This window comes from Gallus gallus, chromosome 2 (genome assembly GCF_016699485.2).
Source record: "Gallus gallus isolate bGalGal1 chromosome 2, bGalGal1.mat.broiler.GRCg7b, whole genome shotgun sequence".
NCBI classification, from domain to species: Eukaryota; Metazoa; Chordata; class Aves; order Galliformes; family Phasianidae; genus Gallus; species Gallus gallus.
The window spans coordinates 27211230-27236776 of record NC_052533.1 but is presented as its reverse complement, the minus strand read 5'-3'; the positions used below and the strand labels follow the sequence as shown (position 1 = coordinate 27236776).

At 36.8% G+C, this 25547-nt stretch overlaps 1 protein-coding gene across 7 annotated transcripts in view; it reads left to right on the top strand.

The window, feature by feature from the left end:
- ETV1 (ETS variant 1) overlaps nucleotides 1-25547 on the top strand; it is a 64840-nt gene that overhangs the window by 3296 nt on the left and 35997 nt on the right. For 3 of the 7 annotated variants that reach the window (NM_204917.2, XM_025147039.3, XM_015281294.4), the window contains exons 4-5: nucleotides 77-124; nucleotides 9870-9923. In NM_204917.2, coding sequence (NP_990248.1) covers nucleotides 77-124; nucleotides 9870-9923 — 102 coding nt within the window. Of the gene's footprint in view, nucleotides 1-76; nucleotides 125-295; nucleotides 652-1239; nucleotides 2111-6980; nucleotides 7103-9869; nucleotides 9924-13792; nucleotides 13940-25547 lie in introns of those variants that run through there. The other 4 variants (XM_015281296.4, XM_040675615.2, XM_040675623.2 and 1 more) reach the window with 4 other exon arrangements.

Genomic DNA, 25547 nt, shown 5'->3' with positions numbered 1-25547 from the left:
TATTTTTGAGTATATATTAATCTTAGGAAGAGATTAAAGGTATGAGTCTTTTATCCCTGTCTTCATCTTTTTGCAGAACTCTTTCAAGATCTGAGCCAATTACAGGAGACATGGCTTGCAGAAGGTAAGGGAAAAAACTGCTTGTAAAAAGAGGAAAAACAACTCTGAAGGGAAGAAGGAAAAAAAAAAAAAACTCCTGAACTTGCTGTCTTAATGTTCAGCCCAATTAATTGAGCTCTAAAAGAGCCACCTCATGTGTCATGCATACATTAGAGCCTCTGATGAGTTTGTCTTTGGGGACTCTGGGGCTGCTCTACCCAGTGTCATCACAAATTACCAGGAGAAATTGCTTCCAGCTCACAATCACATCTGCTTTTGGCAAGAACTAATGCACCAAGACTTCAAGTTCTAAGCCTCTGTTCAGATTTTAATTGCAATTGATCAGGTTTATATTATTGTACCTCGAGAGACTACATACAGCCAGAACTGGGCTTGCTGTTTCCTTTAGAGCAGCACATATAATTATTTGGTGTTCTGGTGGAGTACTTTCTGATGGCAGAAATTAGTTTCTCTGGGTTCATCGGGACGGGATGCTTCAAGATTTAAGTGCAAGTGTCTTCTTTCCACCTTGTTCACAACACAGAACATTAGGTGTGTATGGAATACTTAAAAAGTATTATTTCTTGCTTTTTTTTTTTTCTCTTGCTTTTAAATATTTTGCATGCTATTTTTCTTCTGATTTGTAGTTATGAGATTGTGTACTGGGTGATTAGAAAACTGTCATCGGTCTTTTTGCACCTGTTTCTGCTTTTAAGTATTTTGAATAGTCTTTCAGAGCACATCCTGCCGAAGAGAGAAAGCTTAAAAACAATAATTTAGAAATCTGAATTTAGAGTAGCTGTTGAGAGATTAATTTACAAAGGAAAAAAGATGAGCTGCTGCTATAAGAGAACTTTAACGAAATGCAAGGGAGCTTTCTCTTTATAAAGTGCATTTGTTCTCTTCTGCAATGCTTCCTGATTTTTTTCCTTTATATTTACAATACTATTTATTTCAAACATAAAGATTTTTATGCATTTTCTCTTCTTAATATTACTGGATGAAATTTTAATGTAAGCTTCTGAAATTGGATTTGGATGCAAACTAAGATAATTTTTCCAAATCTATCCTGATCTAAATGGATATGGATATTCACATATGTTTAATTTTTATTGTGCACTGGACTATGTACAGTTGTTTATAGAATAGATGCTCAGATTCTTTGGAAGGGAGAGACGTTGGGGTGAGCTGCTTGCTGCTGCTTTTCATAGAAAGAGGGAAATGTTGCTGGTGACTACTTGGTTTCAAACTGTGGGTTTTTTTAGCAGCTTTATATGTAGTTAGTCAAGTTCTTAACCTGCAAATAAGGTGTGGGGTACTGTTTATTTTGCTAATTTTTTTTCCTAGCATTATTTTTAGCATGTAGCTATTTGGTATGTAATTAAAAAGTGCTTTTTAAATTTGTGGAAGACAGGTTATATTTCTACGAATTAGTAAGATTATTTCCCAATTATTGAAAACAGAATGTCCTACAAGAAGGCAGTTTTTTTCTGGTATGATGATCAGCTACAACTGTAGCTGTCTCTGTGGTAATTTTACTAAGGCTCTCTTTATTTTGTATCAGCTCATTCATTTTAATTAGTCAGAAGTATGTTAAAATGCTATTCAAAATATATTATTTTTTTGATGGAGAGAAGAACTTTTAGCTTGATTTTTTACTGGGGTGAACATTTTTGTTTCTGAAAATGGTTAGATTTCTTTGATCATAAGTTAGAAAAATACAGGCAGATTCATAATGCATGTGCAGATAATAATGTAAGTTAGAAAAATAATATGGAATTTAAAATTGATTTAATCATTTGTATAGGCACATAAATGACTGTAATGGCAATTTTTATTCTACAGGCACTACCTACTTTAGACTAGAATAAATTGTTTCAAAGCCTTTTTTTTCCCCCTTTAGTTGAGTCTGCCTCACTTAATAAATTTAGATAGGATTTGAGAGAGAAAGGTGTCTAGATCTATGTCAGCTAGGTGGACGAACCTTTGTAAATGCAGGTAGCATCATCTGGTAAGTATTTGAAATGAAAAAAAACAAACAAAAAAAAGGTTTTGTTTTTGTGTAGCGGCATTAATGTGTAAAATGTTATGACTGTTTCTTTTGCTAACATATTTAAACTAAAAAACTATTGCTGACTTTTCTTACTTAAAGAAATCTGTATGTTTAAGGCCACACCATGTTTTTTGTTTCTTCCATAAAACTTTTCACAGCTTTCCTAAAGGGTAAGCTAAAACCTTAAAAAATCAAGATCAGAAAATCAAATATTGATTTATTAACTTAAGCATAACATTTCATTGGAAAACAAACAAACAAACTCACACAAAAGCCAACCAACTAGTTTTGACAGTCTTTATAACATACTTGGTGTTTGAGAATATTGTGGCTCTGCTTAAGTGTCTTCATGGGTGAGCTTAGCCAGGAAACCGATTTCGAAGTCAGACTTGTTTACCCCTTGCTAGATGTGTCCATTTATGTTCTTCTGGACCTTCATAGGCTAAAAGTCTGCCAATTTGGCAGAGTCAGTAATGTTTACATATTTCTTTTCATAATGCTCTGGAGCCAGGGAAATGACCATGAAATTTTAAAACATCTTGACCCTTTTTAAGAAAAGCAGTGGCAGCTGACCAGGTTTCTCCCACGAGTTCAGATCGCCACTGGGGAGTAACCAGGTCAAACATCTACTTATTAGTTAGGAGAAGAAAGCAAGTTGCATTTTATAACATGCAAAGAATGCTTGCTGGTTGGTTTTTGTTTTGTTTTGTTTTGTTTTTGTTTTTTGTTTGGTCTTATTTTTCCTGAAGCTATCCATACTGTAACACATAATTTAGCCTGGAGATCAGTTGATGTCACCTGTATTCACAATTACTGTCATCTGTGAAAAGTTGGTAGCAAACACAATAGAAATGTATTCTTTTTCTACCGAAAGTGGTGAAGGTTCTCATGTATTAAAGAATTAATGCAAAATGTAAACAATCTAGTAACCTTTTTAATATTTTATTACTCCATAATTAACAAGCTGAACGCTGCTTGCAGAAAACTTAGAGACGTATTCCACTAGCTGCATAGATCTTTATGGAAGCGAGTTTTGCATTTTACCTTGTAGTATTAAATGTGCAAGTAAGAATCTAAATTATTTTGATATAAAACTTAGTCTAAATAAGATTTCTTCATGTCAATTGTTATGCAGGACTGAAAATAGATAGTAAGTGATTTCTCATGCCAGAAATGTAAAGTTGGAAGCCTTTAGTAATTGCTTCAACCTTCAGACTTGAAAGGCAATGGTTAAAATTGCCTGTTGCTAACCAAGACAAATATTATTCAGGTATTATCTTTAGTTTTATGTTTAAATAGCTTGATGGCAACATTTTGTCATGATAAAATTAGAAGATGACTTTATTGATTTCGTATATTTGGAATTAGATTGGGTTTGGCAGATAGCAATTGTTCAGTGACTTGAAAAAATTTGTTGAAATATTAATCTAATATTATCTCATCATGGTAGCTATTACTTCTGATTCTGGAACAAAAAGAAGAGAGAAATAAAATTCTTAGTGAGTGTTGCATGATTTAGCATTTAGTTTTGGGAGAAAAATAGAGTAACCAAGAAACAATTTTTTTATTAAAAAATCAGTCTTTCAGATACAAGTTCCTCCTACACTGTGTTAAAGATATGTAAAAAGCACGCCAAGCAAAAACAAGTCAGAAATGTATGCAGTAGATGTGCTTCCTAGAGTGGTAGATAATCCATTCCTCAGATGGTAATAAACTAAAAAAAAATAAAATCTTATGTTGTGTGGCTTGAAAAAGTACAAAAGGCTTAAATGAGCCTTTGTGTAAGTGGTTTGAAATAATAATGGCTACAGGTAATGGGTTCATGCCTCTACAACAGCTTAGCTGAAGTGAGTAGATGGCTACTGCTGGCTGCTGGGATTTAAGCGCTGTTTCTTGGTATCTGAAAATGAATTATTTCTCCCAAATAATTAATTCCCACATTTGAGCTGAACTTCAGGAAATGAGTTTCCCCTTGGTTGCCTGTGGAGGATGCACCAGTGTTGTGGTGATGCCTGATCTACTGGTGACTTCTAGTTTACTCCTTCAACTAGGAGGTATGGAAATGAACAGTTTCTAGTTCTCAAAGGGTCACTTTTAATAAAAGTTATCAAATATTTGTCTAGTTAAAGTGGTTTCATTTACATCAGTGAAGCTGTGTAGCGGTTTACTGTGCCTAACTTGCTTTCGGACAGAAAGTTGTAAAATTTAGCCAGCAAATACTATGGAGCCGTATTTGGGAACTATCCATGTTTTTCTAGGAGTAAAAAATACTCAAGGAAGGGTGCCTTAATGCCATCATAGCAGAGACCTACCCAGCTGGGCATACTTTAAAAAGCAGTGAAAAGATTTTCATTTTGAGATTTGTAATTGAGAGAATAGCTTCTTTTATAGATTCTAGTAGTCCGACAGATTTGGCTTTCAGAAACTCATAACTCTTAAGTACTTGTGGACAAAAAATGGGGAAAAGTGAGATTAGGCAAAATGGGATGGGTGTGTGTGTTTTCTTTTAATAAGAAATCCAAAACAAAGAAAACCACCAGAAATCTACAAGTCTGAAAGTTTGTATAGTAATAAACATTCTAAGGTTTTTCTTGTTTGCTGGAAAAGTAAATTCCTTTTATTCAAAACAATAATTTTCAAAGGCGTAGTGGGGTCTGCAAACTATGAGAAGATGTAGCACAGCGTTAAATGAGAGTGTTCCTTATAAGCTATCTTTTTTTTCTCATTTTTAGTGTAGCACCAAATGAAGAACAGATTCTGCAAACCCATCTTCATATTCCTAGGAATTATTCACATAAGGAAGAATTCTGAGATCTGGAGCTAGTTTTGAACTGCATTTGAGTTTCTTAGTCAGAGCATCTCACTTATGTAAAAAGGTTTTGGGGTTGTTTAGACGGCAAATCCAGTGCTTATGGGAAATGATTTTTTTTTTATCATCTTGAAATTTGTCACTGTGTTGCCTTCTGAATGCTCCTTTGTTAGAAACAGTTGTTCCTCTGGATTAAAAAAAAAAAAAAAAAAAAGAAAAGAAAAAAAAGAAAAAAAGAAAACAAACAGCAAAACCCAAAAGGCAAACAACCCCCCTCCCCCCACCCCATTCTTTCAGGAATATTTAGAATGTATATAATCTTTTAGATACTCAGAACTGCCAATCAAAAAAAACTCAAAACTCAGTAGACTCATTACTTCTGAGGCCTGAAAGTCTTATTTTAGCTCCAGCCAAAACACTACTGGCCATGTATAATTTCCTGTCAATTTAAATTTCTTTTGGCACTTCGAATAAATCTCTGATATTTTAAAACAAATGGCTCTTAGCTCTAAAACTGTAGCTTGAGGTCAGAGAACACAGCAGCAGAGGAAGTGTCATGATACTCAAAATAAAGTTTTAAGTGAAGCGAGGAGGTTTGCAGCCCTTTGTTTTCTTAAAAAAAAAAAAAAGAAAGAAAAAAAAAAAAAAGAAAAGTTGGTGATTTTAAACAAGAACGCCTTTCCCTGGAGTGCAGTTCTGCTTTACGAAGCTGTCTGTCATCGGGAGAAGGAAGAGTTAAATTTAAGCCCTTTATAGCTCGCTTAACTTTTCATTTATTAAATACGTTCCTCAGCAGGTCTGTGCTACGTCTTGAGACAAAGCAGTGAAATCAGTGTGTTTATGCCTAAAGTTCAAGTTTACTTTGCTGTAGCTTTCTGGAAGGGTGTGACATGAAAAGCTTGTGGCTGGGGCCACATGGTTCGTGCTGGACTGTGTTTTTGTGAATGGAGGCAGAACTCCAGTTCTGACTGCTTGTCTTGAGGAATTGCTTCGGAGATCAGCTGTCTCATTCACTGGCAGAAAGAATGACTCATACATCTTCTGCCTTGTTTGGCTCCAGGTCATTGTTACAGTGGATAGAGCTGGTTTTAATTAAATATTAACTCCTTTTGTCCTGGATGCTTGTTCATGGGGACTTTTTATTTTTGTTTACTTGCAGAGAAAGCAAGGTAACAGGCTCTAATTTAAAACTTTTTTTTATTGCTGTTTTTGAACTTCTTTCCCGCTGCAAAGTGTGCCACAGTTCAGATTTTTAAAGGCTTTTTAAAACTCTGAAAACTGCAAGCATGTCTTAAGTATTTTTGTGCTGTAAACGTTTGCTTTTCACAAACTGACTTTAACTGAGTAGGTAGTGAAGCTGTAAAATCTAAACTGATAATGTCCTCGAGATTATCATTAACATTTTTGTACACTTCCCAAATGCTCTTGAGACATTATAGCCTTAATAAGAGGAAAAACAAAACTTTTGGTAATAATCTAGAGAGGGCTGGATAGCTTGCTGCAGATGTTGTCTGCTCCAGGAGTATGAGACTTTCTGGCTATGAATGTGGAATGAACTGATGTCGCTGCTTCTGCTATTAGCAGTAAAAGCCACGTGCTTAATATCCTTCAAAACCTTTTATTACTCTTTTGGTATATACTTCCCTTCTCAACCCCTCATAATTAGGTAGCTCAGGGAAATAGTCTCCCTCAGTTAGATGATTGTTTCAGGTATCTTTTTCAATTTTCCTCTGAAAGGCAAAGTAGAAGAAAAAAAGTTTTGGTGATTTATGCATTGCGTCCTGTACTGAGTATGTTAACAGAAGACTGATGAAGATTTTATAGCAGCCTTGCTGAATTGCAGTATTTGTGAATAAAAGAAAAGAGGAAATGAATGTCATATGTATATAAATGTGCAGACAGTTGCAACACTGCAAGTTACGTTTTCCTTTCAGACATTCACGTTAAAGTGTCTTTACCTGTCCTTTTAATTTGCTGCAAAGGCTGTGTGTAATTATCCAAACTGAAGATATAAAAGTCCTCTTCCCTTTGAGTAACGGGATGATGTATCCAGACCGTTTGCCTTCTCACAGCAAGATGCTGTTGGCAGAAGTCTGTGTATTGGGCTGATGGTCCTTTGCATTTCTGCAATACGATTATGTGTGAGTTGCAATTCTGCTATTTAAAAAAAAAAAAATGATACCAGGTTAACTGAAGGAATAATTTAAGTTCTCATCTTTAATAGATAGTGGGTCCTTTTAATTTCTGTGTTTAGTCTTGCAGGCTCAGTTTTAATAGCATCAGTACCTCAGAAATAGATTCCGGTAGGAAACATATGTTACCAGGTTGAACATTTGGATGTTATGCTTTGTTTTGTTTATATTTGGCAGAATTTTAGATACTTTTATCTTACTGTATTCCTTGTCCTACAGAGACTTCTAAGGCTGTGTCAATATTGTATTTAAAATACATTTTGAGAGCAGTCTCCATCTTTTTCTAGAGCACTGATAAAATGATGTGCCTTGATCTCTGTTAAATACGTCTTCATAATTTTGGGGGATCTATGAAAAAATATACTTTTCTTGTTTAATCCAGACCTCATTTACTAATATATTAAATACCAGATTTACTTGAAGCAAGTCAGGTTAAACTGCTAGAGACGGAATAAATCACTGTGAAGCAGTCCAGCGCACAGAATACGCTCTAGAAAGTTATATAAGATTGCTGTCCCAGTTCTGCAATCACTAAACGTAGCCTCCTGCTTTCAGCAGGAGCTTTTTGTTTCATTTAGCCATTTTCAAATATCCCGGCTCACAAATTAAAGTACATGTATATATGCTTTTGTGTGCATATAACAGAATTAGGATCATTCTAGCCTCCTTGCTGCGTGTGAAAATGATAGCTGGCTTAAGAACAATGTGTGGGATGTGTCTTCTGTAAACAAGAAATTACTTGATGGAATTACTTTTAACTGTGAATGTATGCACAAATCTTTTGAAAACAATTGGAAATGTGAAAAATCCTTAGAAATTGATTTTTAAGTAGAACTTGATTTCATAATTGGATTCTTCAATGACAATCAAATATTTGGCATTTTTGTTAGGAAATCGTCTAACAGTCACATGTAGTGAATTGCATGAAATGTCAGAAATTGCACTGTATTAATATTTGGGCTTGTATTGTCCATCAGTTAATTTCTGGTAAAAGTCCTGTGTTTTCCTTGCTGGAAAGAGAAGTTTAATGCGTCAAAAATACTAGGAATTTTCGGTTTGGTAAATTACATACACAGATTCAAACTTCGAGGAGCTAATGTGGCCTCCGAGACAGACTTCTGCTAGGAGAGTAGATCGTTGTAAGTTGACCACAAAAAACTAACAAAACAACAATAGCAATGCATTTTTTTTTCCAGGTAATATCAGTTACTCTTCATATGTTTATCTTACCTTCACTTCCTTTAAAGTTGCTGTTTGCAGAGCTCCCAAGGTCATTTGTTCTTAAGCGATATTTGCTACAATTAAGACACTAAGACTTTAAACATTTGTTTTAAAACTGAGAGCAAATAATTTTTCAGTATGATGAACCTGATTCTGAGCTCCTTACCCAGGGAAAAAAACCTCCCAGTTAAGTGATTAGAGCTATTTCTTGAGTAAGAGATCTGGTCCACAAAGAGTACTGTAGAGCACACTGAAAATAATTGTAATAAAATATGTATTTTTAATTCAAATAAATGCTGTTAAGGCTATTAGCAATTGCATAAATATAAAGGAGAACATACGCGTCTTAAACTGGAAAGAGCTCTGGAGGGCATTAAAGTCAGTTTTTATTGGTTTGATAGTTACTGTTTCAATAAATTATTGTATAACCTGTATTTACCTCTTGAATCTTACTGGGTAAGCAGATCGTGGCAGATGCTAACTTTTAATTAAGATCATGTGAATTATTTGCTTCTCTTTAGACAAGAAGTGTGTAAATTAAAATATGTTCTAGCAGATAACTTTATGAAGCTTTTCAGCGATGCATGTAGTTAGTGTATGTTGAGCAAAGGATGACGGAGTTCAGACACGGTAAGCCGGATCTCTGTAGGATGTAGTGAGGACTGGTTGTGCTCTGAGGATGCCAGTCTCCATATGTACTCACCTACAATGTACCTTCAGTGGTGTTTCAGCTTAAATGCTTCTAATGAGATTACAAGACACTGCGGCTAATGTCTTAGGTACACAACGAGAAGGAGCCGTAGTACCACAGAAGCAATATTATGTATCGGCAGACCATGAAGTGATTGTATTTTATGGCTCAGATTTGTGATGAAAGTTTCTAAAAGCTAAGATGATCTCAGAAAAGTTGAATGGATGTTAATAACGATTCTTGTTTAAATAAGTATATATTTTTTCAATGTCTGAAATGTTGTTATTGAACCAGCAGTTCTGTGGTCTGGTAAAATAGCTCTTTTTGAGTATTTAAAATAATAACAAAAAGAACCCTACTGAGTTGGCCGGCTGCCATGAAAAACTGGAATCATTTTTAAGTTCGCCAAAGATGCAGTAGCTTGGGGTTAAAGATGCATAGGTGTTAAACGCTAGGATTTGGTGCTTTCCGTGCAGACGTTTTGCAAATGAGCACGGCAGGATTTTGGCAGGTGCAGAGCGTGGTGCCAGCAACAGCCTTCCTGTCCCCAGCACCCTGTAGCAGGGCTGCACCACGCAGCTTCACCCTGCAGCTTGTCCAGTATGGAAACAAGTCGCTTGCCTGATTTTCCTACCTGATTTTCATGGCCAACAATGAGAGAAACAAAAATCCTAATTTTAATCTTGGCCGTGATTCAAATTAAGCACGAGAATCTTTATTTATGCTTTAATGGCTTCTTTTAATTCTTTCCTCGTTTTTGTTTTTTTGTCTGTTTGTTTTTTGTTTTTGTTTTCCTTTCTTCAGCTCAGGTACCTGACAATGACGAGCAGTTTGTGCCAGACTATCAGGCTGAAAGTTGTAAGTACAGAATGAATCATCGCTTTCTTAAAAATATGTCCTTGTATATTTATATTTGGCTCTTTGTATTTGTTATTTATTGTGTCATCCGCGGTCATGTGGTGGTGCCTTTTGCCGGGCAGTGACATCAGCGAGAAAAAACAGATAAAGCAAGTGGCAATTTGACATGCAGCCAAAAAGGACTGCTTGGACTGAAGGTGTAACCTTTAGCAGGGGCCAGCTCCTGTCCTTCCCGACCCCAGGGAAGTGAGGAACAGTTAAGTGAGGTCCTGCCTGGGGGCAGAGGGGCTCTTCCTGTCCCTCGGAATAAAGAGGATGCTGGACTAGGAATGTAGCAGACAACTGTCCCAGGCAGATATCGGGCTGCTCAATAGATTTTATATATCAGTAAATAAAGAAAAGTCTTCAGGTAATCAAGCACAGCCACTGCTGGGGCATTTTAAAGTCATTCTAACGTGGTATTTTGTTACTCAAATGAAACTTTGCCTTGAATCAAAAGGAGAAAGCAGTAGTTGTGTTAAGCTGGATGCTTCGTGTTGCTTGCTACTTCACTTAACATGTGCCTGTAGTTATTTTGTTACTCTGTACTCCTCAAATCTTGCTCCTCAAATCTCCTTGAACTGCTGCTACTCCATTAAACGCTGGCTCTCCTTCACTGTACCTGCTGGTCTGTGCATTTGGGTGGTTGCAAGAGCATTAAAAATACGGAAGAGAAATGCCGTGTGACAAAGTCACGGACTTCTTATGGCTGCTTCGCGTGCATCTTTCCTTGCGGCGCGTCTTCTCTCCATCATCAGATCTTTCCTCAGCAGTGTCTGCTGACTGCTGTGGAATGTGTGGTAGCTTTCCATTTTGCTAAATAACTTAAATAATTTATCCTACCAGAGTAAATTACTGCAGTTTGCTGTAACCAGGTAGCTGTTAAATATAGTTGTGTACTGATATGTTGGGATTAAAATTAGAGAGATCAGAAAGAATTGCATTACAATGGTCTTTAAGCTCTAAAAAAAACCAGAATCAAAGTTGTTGAATTTTCTTATAAATCTTGTATCATTTTTTTTTCCAGTTACTTAGATATATACTCTGAAGAAAATATTCTTAAAACAATGACAATGTTTTGTAGAGATAATATATAAATATATATGACTTCTCCTGGATGCTGATAGTATGTCTGCAGAAGAACAATTTAGTTTTTGTTTTTCTCTATGAGCTCCTGTACAAATACCAACCAACAAGTGTAATCACTTTTAGAGCTGCCCTTTATAACATTTTTTTCATCTCTGCCTTCACAATTTTTTTTTTTAATTCTATCATCTGAAAACTGAAACTGTTCTATATGTTGAAAATTAAATACCTTATCCTACATATGGAGCTGGGTTCAGATATAGTTGTGTATGCACACATCCTTTGTGTAAGAGTACAAAGTACAGTTAAAGGCTTCTATTAACCCACAATTATTGTTATAAAACAAGTCAGTGATTCTTGGAAAATAATTTGCGAACCGTGAATGAAAAGCCCTATTGAAGCTTGTCATTGCTTTTGGCGATAAAGAAATTCTCCTAATATGGCTATTTTATTAATGCTGTTGTATTTCAAAGTTCCTTAGCCACAGCTTACACAGTATTATCAAAGGAACATTTATTTCTTCATTTCACTTACTTTCTTTATCTTAAGTAAAGGTCAGAAGAGCTTCCTGGAGAATTACTCTGGCAGAGGTCATAGAGTTTCAGACATATACATGGATATAATGTATGTAGCTGTGGGCTCTGCTAAACAGGAATGGAGATGAACATAACCAAAGCCATGGGGAAATTACTGGTGCAGAAGTGTCACGGTAGTGACTGTTTTCTCTAGGATCTAAACCTGCCTTCAAACCGTATTATAATTACTTACTATATATAATCTATAAGTCTGTACAGTGCACACCCTGTTACTGGCAGGAGACTGGCAGGAACATTTGGCTTTTTAATTTATTTATTTTTTATTTTATTCACTTACTGCAGTTTATTTTTTTGCTTTTTTGCTTTTTAACATGGGAGAGGATGGGTGAGTTTTCATTGCAAAATGTGCACCTGTGTAGGTTCTGTTACAGCCAATTGAGCCAAAAAATGGCAATGGACACAAATGTTAAACCAGCAAAGGAAGTTGTGGTCTCTTCCTATTCCAGAGGCAACCAAACTGTGGTCCGCTGGCATTTTTTGGTGCATTTTATTTCTCTAGCCTCATTTAAATTTTCCAAACAAAGTTCATTTATGGTGTTATGTACAGATAAGGGGGGGAGGGAGAGGGAGTGTGAGTGTGGTTTGCAGAATATGTAAAGAAAGCTGATGTGCTCTATTAAAACAACTGTAGCCCAGGAACAGTCTTAGTGATATGACACTTCACTTCTAGCTTCGTTCCTTGCTGAAAGGGCTTTACAGCTTGGTCTTGTGGTCTTAAATTGAAACTTGAAACACTGAAAGAAGTAAGAAAATGAGAAAGGTCATAACAGTGTAAGTGCTGAGAAACTGTGGTTAAAATCTTCTTGCCTAGAAATCATTCTGTTAGTCAAATCTTGAAGCAAAGATGGGGAAGGTAGCGGAGGAGCTGATACTGCCAAGAACATGTACTGTGTCCTGGCAGTGAGCAGGATTAAATGCCCCTTAACATGCTGTGGGCTTTGCATTTCTTCACTGTAATAATGATTTTAACTAGTGAAACTTCACTGGTATTAGTAACTAAGGGAAACATTTAGTTTAGATTAGATATACAGTCCACTTTATCCACTTAAGGATTTAACTTCAAAGCTAACTTGTGCCCATGAATATTTCAAATATGAGTTGTTATTAAGCTTCAATCAGTTTTAAAAAAGCAAACATAATACATGTATTTATGGTTAGGTGTGGGCTCTAGATGTTATGAGTGAGATCAGCAGCTAGCATAACTTCATGTCATATTATTGACATTGCTGAGATTATTTCTACTAGCTAGGGATTGACTAGCTAGTCGAGCTTCTCCTTAATGCTTTAAACTTAAGTTTACTTGTTTAAAGTTATTTTGTTACTCCATTATGCCTCTGGAAAGAGAAACGAAATACACCTTCCTCGCAGAGAAACATTAGGCATGTTTACACTTCCAACCTTTCATTTTTTCTCAGTGTCCAAAGACATATCTTGTATTGTCTTCTTACTATACAACTTTTATCCTTGAGTACGTATTACAAAGAACTGTTTTGTAGTTTAGCTTAGTGAGTAGAATGAAGAGTAGGTAATAACCAGCCTGTTCTGCTGAAATTTGAAAAACAAATCACTGTGTAGGTTCTTGTAACCTTCTGCTTTCTGCAGCAACCAAACTTTGTGAGTTCTATGGGAGAAAAATGTGTATAAAAAGATGCTTTCAGCTTATAATTACACAGGAAAAATTATGAAAATTACGTATTAAATAGTGCAATTTTCTTACTCTTTCCTTTCATGTTTTTTCTTTAAAGAAATGCAGATTCCACTAAAAGACCTGTGTATGTTTTGCCTTTTCTGAATCCACTGCAGCCACCAACGTGTTTGCTGTATTGTTGAGTGACTTCCTCATGACTCTTCTTTTAGCAATTATGTCAAAAGTTTCATAAAGGAAAAATGTAGTCTGTTTCTCCAAAAAAACAGCTTTTTTTTTTTTTTTTTTTGACTACATTTCTGTGTGACACTTTTTCTGAATTGTTATCTCATTCCTAAGGCTTAGTTAAGCTGTTTTCTGTCTGTATAAAGTCTCTATTTACATGTCAAGAAGGATAACCTGTTTTAACTTCCTCAGATAAGGTTTCCTATTGTTGCCAGTCCATTTTCATATACTGAGGAGGAGCCAGATATTGAACTGGCTGGCATCAGTAGCAAAGCTTTCAGATATTGTAGAACTGCAAGGACGTTGGGATCTGGGAGTAAAAATTAATAAATGGTTCAGTTTTCTTGAAGCTAATAGCTGTTGAGGTGAAGATTGCTTGCTCACAGTGTTTGGATGATTTCTTTGACAGACACAAGAGGAAGTAGGTAGGATTTGCTGATGTCTAAAGGATGTAGCTGGCAAAGAAAACTTGGTATTGTCAACAGTACACTGATTTGTAATTTGACTTTGGCACTGTTGGTTATAAGTGGCGATTACCCTGCACCAAACCAGATTGTCTTGTGTCTTAATAGCATAATCATGTTTCGTTATTTTAAAATAATTTGTATTTTTAGTGATCTGTTCTTCTAGGGCTGCTTTTTTTTCCTTCTTCTTTTGCCCTAAAATACAGGTTACTTATTTAAAATTATTGATAAACTCTAGCTTTTTACTTTTTATTACTGAATTTTTGTTCACGAGGGTTTGTGCTGTGCTTCATGTTCTTGATCTGTGTCCTTCCTGCTCTTTCATTTTGTGTCTATATTATTTCCCTGACCATCACAGTCTTAACACTGCCAAGTGGTAAATGTTAATGTTAGACCACAGCTGTTGACAATAAATGGGAAGGGCTGGCTGCAAAATCCCTTCTCCTCAATGTCTGATTAAATTTTAAGATAAGAAAAAATAGTTTTTAGTAGTAAATTTGTTGCTGATCTTTCAAGACCTTTATTCTTTCTCCTTTTTTTTTTTTTTTTTTTTTCCTCCAGGTTTAGCAAAAGAGCTCTTTCAATGTAGATGCCAGGAGCCTTAAATTATTCAGGGATGTGCTTTTTAGATGCTCTGGCTTGCAATCTTTAAAAGCCTGTTAAAGAGATTCTTTACATAGGCTTCAGGTAGCTGTATTCTTCTGTCATTTTAACTAATGGCTTAGGATATTCCAAATGCAGTTTAAATGAGGAAAAGCTTTAATATTTATTTACATGTTTGCAGCATGCAAAATCATGTGCAGCTTTTTCACACTATGAAGTGAAAAATGCTGTTTATTTTCTTTCTCTCTGTGACTTAAATTTCAAAAATGAATTATACCATCTGAAAGAGCACTTCGTATTTGCTTCAGTATAACAAGAGCTGGTGAGCAATTGGTAAAGGGTAATTTTCACATATTTTGACATGTTTTGAGGGGAAAAGTACACAACTAGAACAGAGTAGAAAATACTAGAAAAAAAATGTGAGTTCTGATGTGTCTACTGAAGTTAAAAGCAGATCTGTTTAATGGGTTTGTTTTTGTTTGTGCTATAGAATAGTTTGATTTTGCAGCTTCTAGGAAAAAAAGAAGTGGACTGAAAAAACTGTCAACATTTTTAACATGATGATTCAGTACATTGGCATCTGGTAGTCATATCTTGGTAGTGCACAATGTCCTAGAAATCGCAGTTGGTAGTGTTTTGGTTTTCTGTGTGTGGCAAGTTGCACACACCCTATGTACTTTCAGGGTTTATTTTTTTCTGCTCTTTTTTCTTAGAGGCTGTGGCTGGAATCACCTTTCCTTTAAGTATTTCTGCAAGTGAAGTACTGCAGAACAGTCTGACAAATATCCTGCAGAGTGATACTAGTTCTTGGTGCTCAGCTGGTAGTGCTTTCTGCTGCAGCTGTGCTTTGTTTCTTGCCACTCGACTTTAAAACTACTTCCTTTCATAGGTCAGACGTTGTCAAATACACCTACATTTATTTATTTGTTTAAGACTATGATCCGCTAAGAGATTCTTCTTAAAAGGCTGTGAGAGTTGCAGCGCTGTAAGTTTGCATGACCTTGGGCATGTTGCTTAACATCTCTGTTTCTCGGTTTGAAGTAGGTGCAGAAATGCATGTGTCACTCTGCTGTGAGGTATACAGCTTTCTTAATTATCACTTATCTAGAGATCTCAAAAGCATTTCACAAAGAGAGTCCAATGCAGTCACTGCTGTAAGAGCTGGAGAAGTCAGACTGCGTTGATGCTGACCACCTTATCTCCCTTCGTGGTTGCCTTAGATAGACTCAATTCTTTTATTGTGTCCCTGAGCACTTGCTTCCTTTGTTTAAAGCAGGACAGAACCTATTATCAGCCGTTAATTTCCCTTTCTCGTTCTCTCTCTGTCTTTTTTTTTTTTTTTTAATTATTCAAAAGAAAGTAGGAATTGGTGTCTTTCAGAAAACTTTGTGGGCTTGTTTTGTGGTTGGTTGCTGGGTATTAGCCTATGTTAACATGGGTTATGCTTTTCTTCTGCTACTTCTAGAGGATTCTGCCATTGTTGTGACCTGTTCCGTAATCACAGGATTTAATTCTTGAAAATGTTTTAGCAAGATGCAAATGGTGAACTCTAAGACCTTTAACTTGTGTCCTTCATGGCAGAGAATTTGTGGATTTGTCTTAGTTTTAATAACTAGTTTCTGTTTATTTGCTTTTATGCCTGTATTTTTGTGCTACATTTCCAGCGTTGAGGGAGCAAGGATTTAAGTTTTCCTGAATCATACTGATAGCACCGAGTCTGAAATTGTGCAAATATTCCTCAGTAGCACTGGGGAATAAATGACAGGACAGCACTGAGCCTGTGACTTTTGCATCACGAAACTTTCAAAGCTGAAGCTGTTCCTTTCAGAATTCTCTGCATGCTGTGATGGGAATTTTACTGTAAAGGGTACCACAGGCATCCCAACAGTGATAGTGCAACCATGTTGTTTAGATGTGGCTGAACTGCACTGGGTCACATGTGAACCCGGTGATCTCCAGTCCTGTTGTATGGAGGAGCCCAAGTAACTGGATGGGGCTGTTACTGTGGGACTTTTATCACTCTGCGTGTCCCCTAGCCTTCCACTCATGTGTCCCTGCCAGACCAAGCTGACTTGGTGCTCTTTCCTGAGAACCCCATCCTCATTTGCTGTTTTACTGCAGATTAAAGGCTTAGGTTGCATGTGGAGGTTATCTGCTAATGAATAAACTTCAGTCATCCTGTCCTGTGATAAATCTGTCTCCTAGATCAAAGATGAAGCATGTAGACCTTTTTTCTTTCAAATGGTAATTTCTTAAGGCTGTCAGATCACTTCCTGAGGTCTGTTTACATACAAACAAAAAGCATTACACATATTTTATTCAAAATGTTGAATTTTCAGTTTTGAAAAAACTTCCCATTTCCTCTCTAAGGAAGTTTCCCCTCCTCCTCTCCCAATAGGACTCCGTGAAGATTCCATCTGTGGAAATATAGGCAAGCTTGGTGCTGCAACTTGTAGTTGCAGCAGTATTTTCTTAACATAACAGTTATTTCTGTTTTAAAACAGATAGTTGTTTAGTTAATTTCATCAGGAGCATGTATATGTATTAGAGCATCTGTTAAGCTCCAGTTGTATTAAACAAAGTATGCAGAATTTTTTTTCTACTGTATTTTCACAGAGAAATCAAAACCAAACAAGGCAGATTGAAGGGTCTTTGTGATTGTTTGATACAAAAGAGTCATCCTCCTTAAGCTGCTTTTCATGCAGTGTTTTTGCAAAACGTTTTTTGTATTCCTAGAGCAGCCTTAATAATGATTTGAAAATCCACAAACCCTAGGATGGTGTAAAGTAAAGAGGCAGTCTGAAAGTGGAATCCACTTCTGTTTTTTTCATGTGTTTCCTTTGGTAAAATGTATTTACAGTCTGTGTCATTTTTTGTCTTGCTACCTCAGCAACTGAAGAGAGAAGTCTCTCCCACAGACTGCCATGAAGTTTTCATAGGCTGTAGCAGGAAGAAAAGGGAGGAGAGAGTGACAGTCCTCAAAACATCAATTAAGCACTGGAGAGTTTGTGCTGCATTTATGGCATGCAGTAACAATTTTCTAGCTTCTGCAAATAGGAAAATATGCCCCTCAGTTTAGGTTCTCTGTCCTTTTGTTGTGGTCCTATGCACATCAGTGCTGAGATGTATTTGGGGGGAGCCATTTATAAGCTGATAGATATGTATAAATAATGATATTTGTTAGACTAACTGCTCAGTGTACTAAGTAGACAAGCTTTTTGAGTTTTAGAACTGGTCGATGCTTTTTTTTCTATAAATAAGCTCATACTCATATAAACTTGTGAATGGAAAATGGGTTCCTTTTTTAAAGGCATGTGCTCCAATCTTTTTCCTGAGAAGGATTCTCTTCCTTTTACTTACTCTCCTTGATCTTCTTGTCTTTGATACATTACTCTTCCCCATTTCTGGATTACAGCTTGACCTTGATTTGAGGTGAAAAGAAGAGTGAACTGTCTTGGTGAAGGGTGTTTTTATTCTTTTGTATCTATTTGTTCTGTAAGTTGAGGATTATGCGTGTTAGAAAAGAGTGAATCATTAGCAAATTTATTTCTGGTTGTCTTTTTTTTTTTTTTTTTTTTCCCTGTGGCTGTTTATGAACTTATTCAGCAAGTGTGGTTGCCAGTAAGTTAATGTAGTGAAATATTTTTTAGCAATGACATTTACTGCAAAGTCCTGCAGTCATTGAATAGGAAGGTTACTGACTGGCCAGGTTGTTGTCTTCAAATTTATATGTTATGAGTAGTTGAGGACATTTGACAATTTACATGTGCAGAAACGATTCCCAGTCTTACTAATTTGATCCTCTTTGCTCAAATGTTGTTTCTTTTTTGCTTCTAATGTATACCTTCAAAAAATACTGTTTATTTTTTTTGTCTTACTTGAATATCTTCATGTTAAAACTGTGTGCAATATTTTCTTATTAACCCATCTGTAAAGAGAATTTTACATGACCAAAGCACTAATATAAATGGAGACAAAAGAGACTGTAAAAAAAAAAAAAAAGTGCAAATATTCAGTAAAGACCAAATGTTTCAAATATTTGGGAGTAGAATTTATGAGGAAGATTTATACAAAGTGTATGCTCTGCAACTGTGTATCTATGTTCTGTAAATAAGAAATGTACATGCCCTGTAATTTTCAGTCTTGCTGATTGCATGAATGTATAAAACAGTCACACAACATCAGGAAAAGTGGGCTTCTGAAGAAATACACAGTGTATACAGTTGTTCTGAGTATTCTGTTGTGATTCCCCTATACAGTTAAGGATGCTTTAAGTAGTGGCAAAAGCCTTAAACATCTGTGCTGAAAATCAAAGCTGGATTGCAGGTGGTCAAAATTCCACCAGCTTCCAAAAGAGCACTTTGCTCTTTCGTCTTTCAATATCGACCGACTTATTTAAGTCCTGACTTTATGTTCCCACAGGTAACCACTTTTGTCAATGGCTTCTTTGTTTCCTGTTGAATTAGTGATAAAAACTTGTGAGTTGAGTACTATTGTTGACTCATTTCAATGGCCTGCACCTTTTCCAGTGTGAATTTGGTAGTGAACTATTCGGTACAGATGTAGGTTTCAGCCTCCCTTTTAAAAAGATTTAGATTATTGATTATTAGAGCTGCCTTACTTGAAAATTCTTGAAAATTTAGCATTGCAATGTGAAGGACACAGATGCATTTGGAGTGGTGACAGTTTCCTTCTTCTATCACAGTAAAACAAAAATCCCATTAGCTACCCTGAGTTAGCGTGTACTTCTTTTATTAATGTGTACGTGTTCTTACTGCTAAAGGCAGACACAAATTCAAAATAATTTTCTTGAAATGCAGTTTTGTTCCTTATAACGCCTATCATTGGGAGTTGCTAAAATAAAAACAAATGGTAAATAATCTTTTAAATTAGTTGTTTAGTTTATGCTAGAGAGCTATCTGTGTAGTGTGTTGGCTTTTCTTGCTTTCACATAATGTTGAGTAGATAACTGACAGGCATGATTATCTTTAAAAATAATCTATTATTATGATGCTAATTTATTATGAGGATATTCTTATTTTACAAGGAAAGAAACTGATACACTGGTTATCAACATCTGAAAGTAGGCTTGTACGACTGAGATACCTTCAAACTAGAATCAACCTTCTAACACCTAAAGTCGTTTAGGTTATGAACAAGTGTCAGAGCCAGGTATTAAATCCAGTTTCTTTTACTTAAAGTCCAGCTGCAGGTACAAGGCCAGCTGTCTTCTCATAGGTAGTTTTCTTCATAATTCTGTATCTGTGCATCCTTTTAAAATCCAGACCTGAAAACCCTAAATTGCTAATTTACCTGAAGTGGAAATTGTATGTGTGTAAAACGCTGGGATATTATCTCACTTGGATATTTTAGTAATGGAAGTTATGTAGTACTTAGCCATTACCTCTTACAATTTAAATTAAATTTTGGAAATTGCTGCAAATGGAAATCCTGTCCTCAGAAAAGCACACAGACCCTGATTTAGTGGCCAGCTTTCTTCTCTTCCCATTTAACTTTATTGATAATTCCCAGGTAGGAATACAATTTAAGTTTTCTCCCAGGCCATTAAGACTTTCAAGGAGGATTCGCTTCCCCTTGCACCCTGCCTGGGAGCCCTTGGAGCCGCACACATTATAAGTAAATGCAGAAATAAATGCTCCGATCTCCCAGGTCTGTAACACCACAAGCTAATGCAGGTGAATAGCAATCGTGTTGCTCTGTGGGGTCCTGGAGGCTGCAGGTCCAGTATGGGGGGATTAAAAAATTCTTCCGATTTTTTTTTTCTTTTCCTCTCACAATTATCTTATGCTGCCCACAGGTTTTACACCAATTGCTACAGATCCCAGCTGGTTTAATTTTTATGAGGTTACTTCTTCCTCCTTTAGGGAGCCCTAAGCCTCTGTTTATTCTGGGGGCAGGCGATCTCTTCCTCCTGCCTCACCTACTCTCCTCAAACATCAAAGCTAGCCAGTTTGCTTCTCCTAACTTAATCCTCCCTCTCTCCCTCCCACCAACGTTCTGCAAATTTCCTTGTATTATTCTCAGAGTTACTCAGTGTCTGGTATTTATCAGCACGTTAACTTTTGCCCTGGAGGTCCGGGCGGCAGCCCTCAGCCCCTCAGGCAGTGCTTTCCTCAGGGCGCCCTGCGATGGAGCCTCGTGGAGTCAATGTCTGAAAGGAAAGGAGAGTACTGCACGGAGGGGACTGTATGCAGCAGTGCTCATGACAGCATTTCTGTGAGACCCTGCGTTTGGAGGCTGAGAAACTGTGTCTGTAATTGCAGCTCTCACTGAAAAACAAAGCAAAACAAAAAAATAACAACAAGCCAACTTTCTGGACAATTCTTAACTTGAAGCTGAAATCTTCTGGGGGTGGAGGAGGAGAGGGGGTCAGCTGGCCAAAATCTTGTCAAATCAGCCCTTTGCTTGGGGGTGGAGGAGTACAGACAGTCTTCTGGTCCCATAAGGCTGTTCAGTCAGTTAGCAGCTGCCCAAATCGACTATCAGTTTAGGCCTTAAGACCTGTAGTGCCCTAGCAAAGTGTTTACCAGCAGCCTGTTAAAAAGTTTGCCTTGTAATTGCTCTTAGGGTTTGGGGAATAACTTAAGTTTGTGCTGGTATTTTCTGAAAGCTTCTTTCCCCCAGCTTCCTGCTTTCTCTAGCTGGGTGGGTTGGCTTTTTATTTTTTATTTATTTATTTTTTGATAAGTAGAACGCATTTGCAGCTTCAATTTTCAACCTACACGGTCCTCTTAAACGAGAAACCAAGTGGCTACAAATATCCAAATTATCTCAGTGGTGTCTTCAGTGCTGCCAGCATCAGAAAGCTGCAGGGGTACCCTCAGTAATTCTAATGAATATTTCAGAAATTGCAACTGTGCAACAAGCAAATGAGGGATATCTTGTGTGGAAAATGGGGATTTATAGCATTGAAACAATTATTAAGCTATATGGGTACAACCTCTAATATTGCACCCTCTCTACCACCCTGGCTAGGAACCCTGCACCTTCAAGAAAGCTGCATCCACTGTCTCATGGAGGATCCTGGGTTAGCTACCCATAAATAGCTAAACTAGCAAAAATTTTCCAGAGTTCTCACAGACTCTGTGAGACACAGACATAGTGCTTTTAGAAAAGCATGTTTCAGTTAAAGAGCGGCTTTTATTTGCAGTTCTGGAGAGGATTCTGTCGGAATTTCTTGCCTGAGAAGAGGCAGGAACATCATTTTTAGGTGTCAAATGAGCTGTGCTGTAGGGCAGTAGCATAAGTCTACCATATCATTATAATCTTACTGGACACTTTTCCCCACGTACAAATGCTCTAATGTAAATCTGTTCTATGGATACTGATGCAACCTTTGCCACAACTTTGATGTGCTGTGGGTACAACAAACCCATCTCTGTTCTCTGATTCAGCCTTCTTTGAGGTCTCCCATGTTATTCTCAAAGGCTTTATATTCATGCCAGATCATAGTAAAGATAGGGAATAATTATGGTTGATACATAGAATTAACACTATCTAGAGATGAGCAATTCAATTAATTTAAATTTATTTTCATCAATACTTGTTTCTTATCTTTTAGTCCTTAATCTAGACTGCTTTGTGGTTTGATTTAAGAAAAAAAAAAAGTTGTTGCAAACAGTGCTTGTTAACGTGGGTGCATTACTGCAGACTTTAAGATCCAGAATTATCCAGTATCAGTTGTAGGAAAATGTGCTTTTATTTTCCATCTTGAAGCTCTACAGTATTAAGCAGGAATGAATTCCAGCTTTCAGTACAGTGAATCTTCACCTGCTTACTACTTTATCCTGTTTCAATTTCAGAATCAATTTTTTTTCTTCTCACATTGTCATCTTAGAACACCTAGATTTTGAGAACAAAATTCCACAATTTTGGATTGTCTTTTATTCTTCAATTTTGTCATCCCTCTCCACACCCTGATGATGTTGAAGACTATACTATTTTGCAGCATTCTTGCAATGCAGTATTTGAGTAGATGGTTAATTGATATGCACAGTGTTGTATGCTTTAGACTGGAAGAGAAAATAAGCAATTTGCTTCATTTTGCAGAATGAGTTCTGTTATTAAAGTGCATTTGTAGTTGCGTATTTTCCAGTAAAGGTGACAGATTACTTCAAAGCTGGTATTTTCTTTTTGTTAAACAAGGTTCTCAAATAGATCCATCTTGCCCACGTATTCTATTCTTGCCAGTTGGCTTTGAAAGCTGGTGATTGGGCTCATCGTTCAGAACTAGCTTCCAAAAAATGAGGTCCCATGCTGTTTCTATCTATTGAGCTGGTAGGGGCTGGAAGGATCTGATCTGAAGCCAAGGCAAAGACTGAATTGATAGAATCATATCTAATACGTTTGCCAAGTACTGCCCAGTTGGGAAGTTCTACTTTCTGGGAAAGAGTACCAAGACAAGGGGTGGCAGGGCATCCGTAGTGATACCAGCTATCCTCAGATTTCCTTTCCTGGACTTACAGCCAGGCTCCCATGCAGGAAAGGGCTATTTTTTATGTTGAGTGTATTTTTACGCATCTACTTCCTGTTTATCTCTTCTGTGTGTTGCTTTCCTATTTTCTCCTTAGTTACAAATATGTATGTAAAGAGGGAAAATCTTATTGCTTTTTATTGCAGCATTCTGCTTGTTTTGACTGTACTTAATGTATCACTGCAGAAGCATCCATGCACACTCAGTATGTTTGCTTCTGTTTGACTTTCTTTGCTCACACACAGACACCCAAACATGCATGCATGCTCTGATTCAGGTGAGCGGTTACTACTGAGTGGGACAAGATGGAGGTCAGCTGTCTTTAGGGACAAATTCTATGTTTTCCATACTTTCTGATTTTGTAGCTACAACCTTAAGATTGGCAGTAATATCATATCAAGATCATACAGTTCTTTAAAAAAAAATTGCTTAGAGATATATTTCTTCTCTTTCCTGACATCTTTTGTTTGTGAGATCCTGGCAGCTCAAGCCTCTTGTCTGGGTTCCTTGAAGTCTCTTGTCTAAGTTCCTTTTTTCATACAAGCTGCTCTGAAATCATACTGATGATACACATCTGTGTGTCAGATATCCAATTTGTCACCAACTTCTTTCAGTACAGGGCAGAGAGTGGGACCTAAATGAAATCCAGTTGACTGCAACTCAGCTAAGATCTGATAGTGGTGACTTTGATAGATCAGATGGTGGAGAACTTGGTGGAGTCTATGTAGATGTAATCTCAGCTACTTTTGAAATAGTCCTGCTTGTCTTTGCAGCTGTTCCAGTGGTCAGAAACAAAAGGCTTTTTTGCCATTGTCTGGCCAAGAGATTGCATATGGTGAAAGCAATTGCAGATCTTGTCTTGATCTGTGATTGCAGTCACTTTTCTTCAACCATTGTAGTCTTTTATATGTGCAGGCTTTCACTGAAAATCACTGGGCACTGTTCAATGGGAGAGACTCAGTTACCACCCTTAACTGTCCTTCTCTCCTGTGACCTCACCTCACTGTCACTTCCTCAGTGTGGTGTTTTTATTTAAGTTCTTGTTCCTATGCTGGGCTGAATGCTGCGTTCAGCTGTAGCAGCAGAAACCTCCAGAGTATGAAGGAATGGTCAGCTGTACCTGTTTCAGCTAATTCCTCCCATACATCCTGAAGATTACCAGTAACACTTTTCATCTCAGTATACAGTAGAAACAAGTGGAAAAAACACCCTGCTTTGGCATCCTTTTGTCTTTAGTCTGATGCCTATTAAATGTTTGTTGAAATTCAGAGTGTATCTATCTACAAAGATGTGTAGCTCAAATCAAAATCCTGTAGAAATAAAGACCCAATAAATAAGTTGTGGAATGCACAATGCAGTTGTTTCATAGTGCATATTTTTGAAACCTCCTTAGAAAATATATATAAATTCTGACATTCCCATCTGGGAACCATGCAGGAAGTATTTAGTTTTTTAGTTCATTGAATTGAATGTGCAAATACCTATACTGAACATGCAGTAAAATGTTAAGTTACTGTTGCAGAGTTAGAGAATTTCATGTCTCAGATGAGACCACAGTGTTGTGTTAGTTGTTATTAGCAGATATTAAAATAAATAAATAAATAAGAGCATCTGGGGTCATTACTATCAGGTGAGAAGTAACTAACTCATAACTAGCAGGTGAGAAGTAACTAGAATAATTCCAGATTTTCTGTCTCTTTTTTTTTCCTTGATGAAAATGCCTACCTGTTGTACTTAAAACATAAATAATTTCTCTGAATCATCAGGTGAGTGCTGCTCAGTTATACTGAGCGAGGAAAATTGCAAAAACACGTATTAGGGTCCCTGTCCTTAAGTGTATTTCAGTTTGCATTTTGATAGCAGTTTAGAAATGTTATCGCCTGTTTTGTCACAGACATAATTCACATCTTTCTTCAGGCACTGTAAACAAGAGAAATGGTTTAATGGCTCCATAAAAGGCACTCTGTGCTGATAGCTGAGATTAGACCCTTTAGTAATGGATTTTTGTGTGCTGGGGGAAGGGGGAGGCTTGGCAGAAGTAAATGTACTGGAAAAGAATCTTTGAGAGACTGATGTATCTGGAGTGCCTGCCGCATTTCTGTGTGTTGGGAGGTGGATTTAAAGTGTGACACTATTGGCTTTATCAGTACAAGGGCCTGCTCTTCTTGCTTTTGAAATTTTACTGAGTACTAACTGGGGTTACCCTGGTTAGTTCAGCACCTGGAGTTGTGGTGGTATTAAATCAGAAATTTTTTCACAGCTTCTCTCCTTTTGTCTTGCTGTTATAAAAATCCCCTCTATTCAAACATGTTCATGAAATCTCTCTACATTTACACTGCATATTAGCAGGTTTGTCTCAGTCAATCATAAAAATGAATCAGTTTATTTGCGAAGTTGGGTTTAGAGAGTGGTGTGAGGCCATAAATTTGAAAAGCAAATCAAAAATGCACAGCAGAAATGTTCAAGGCTTGA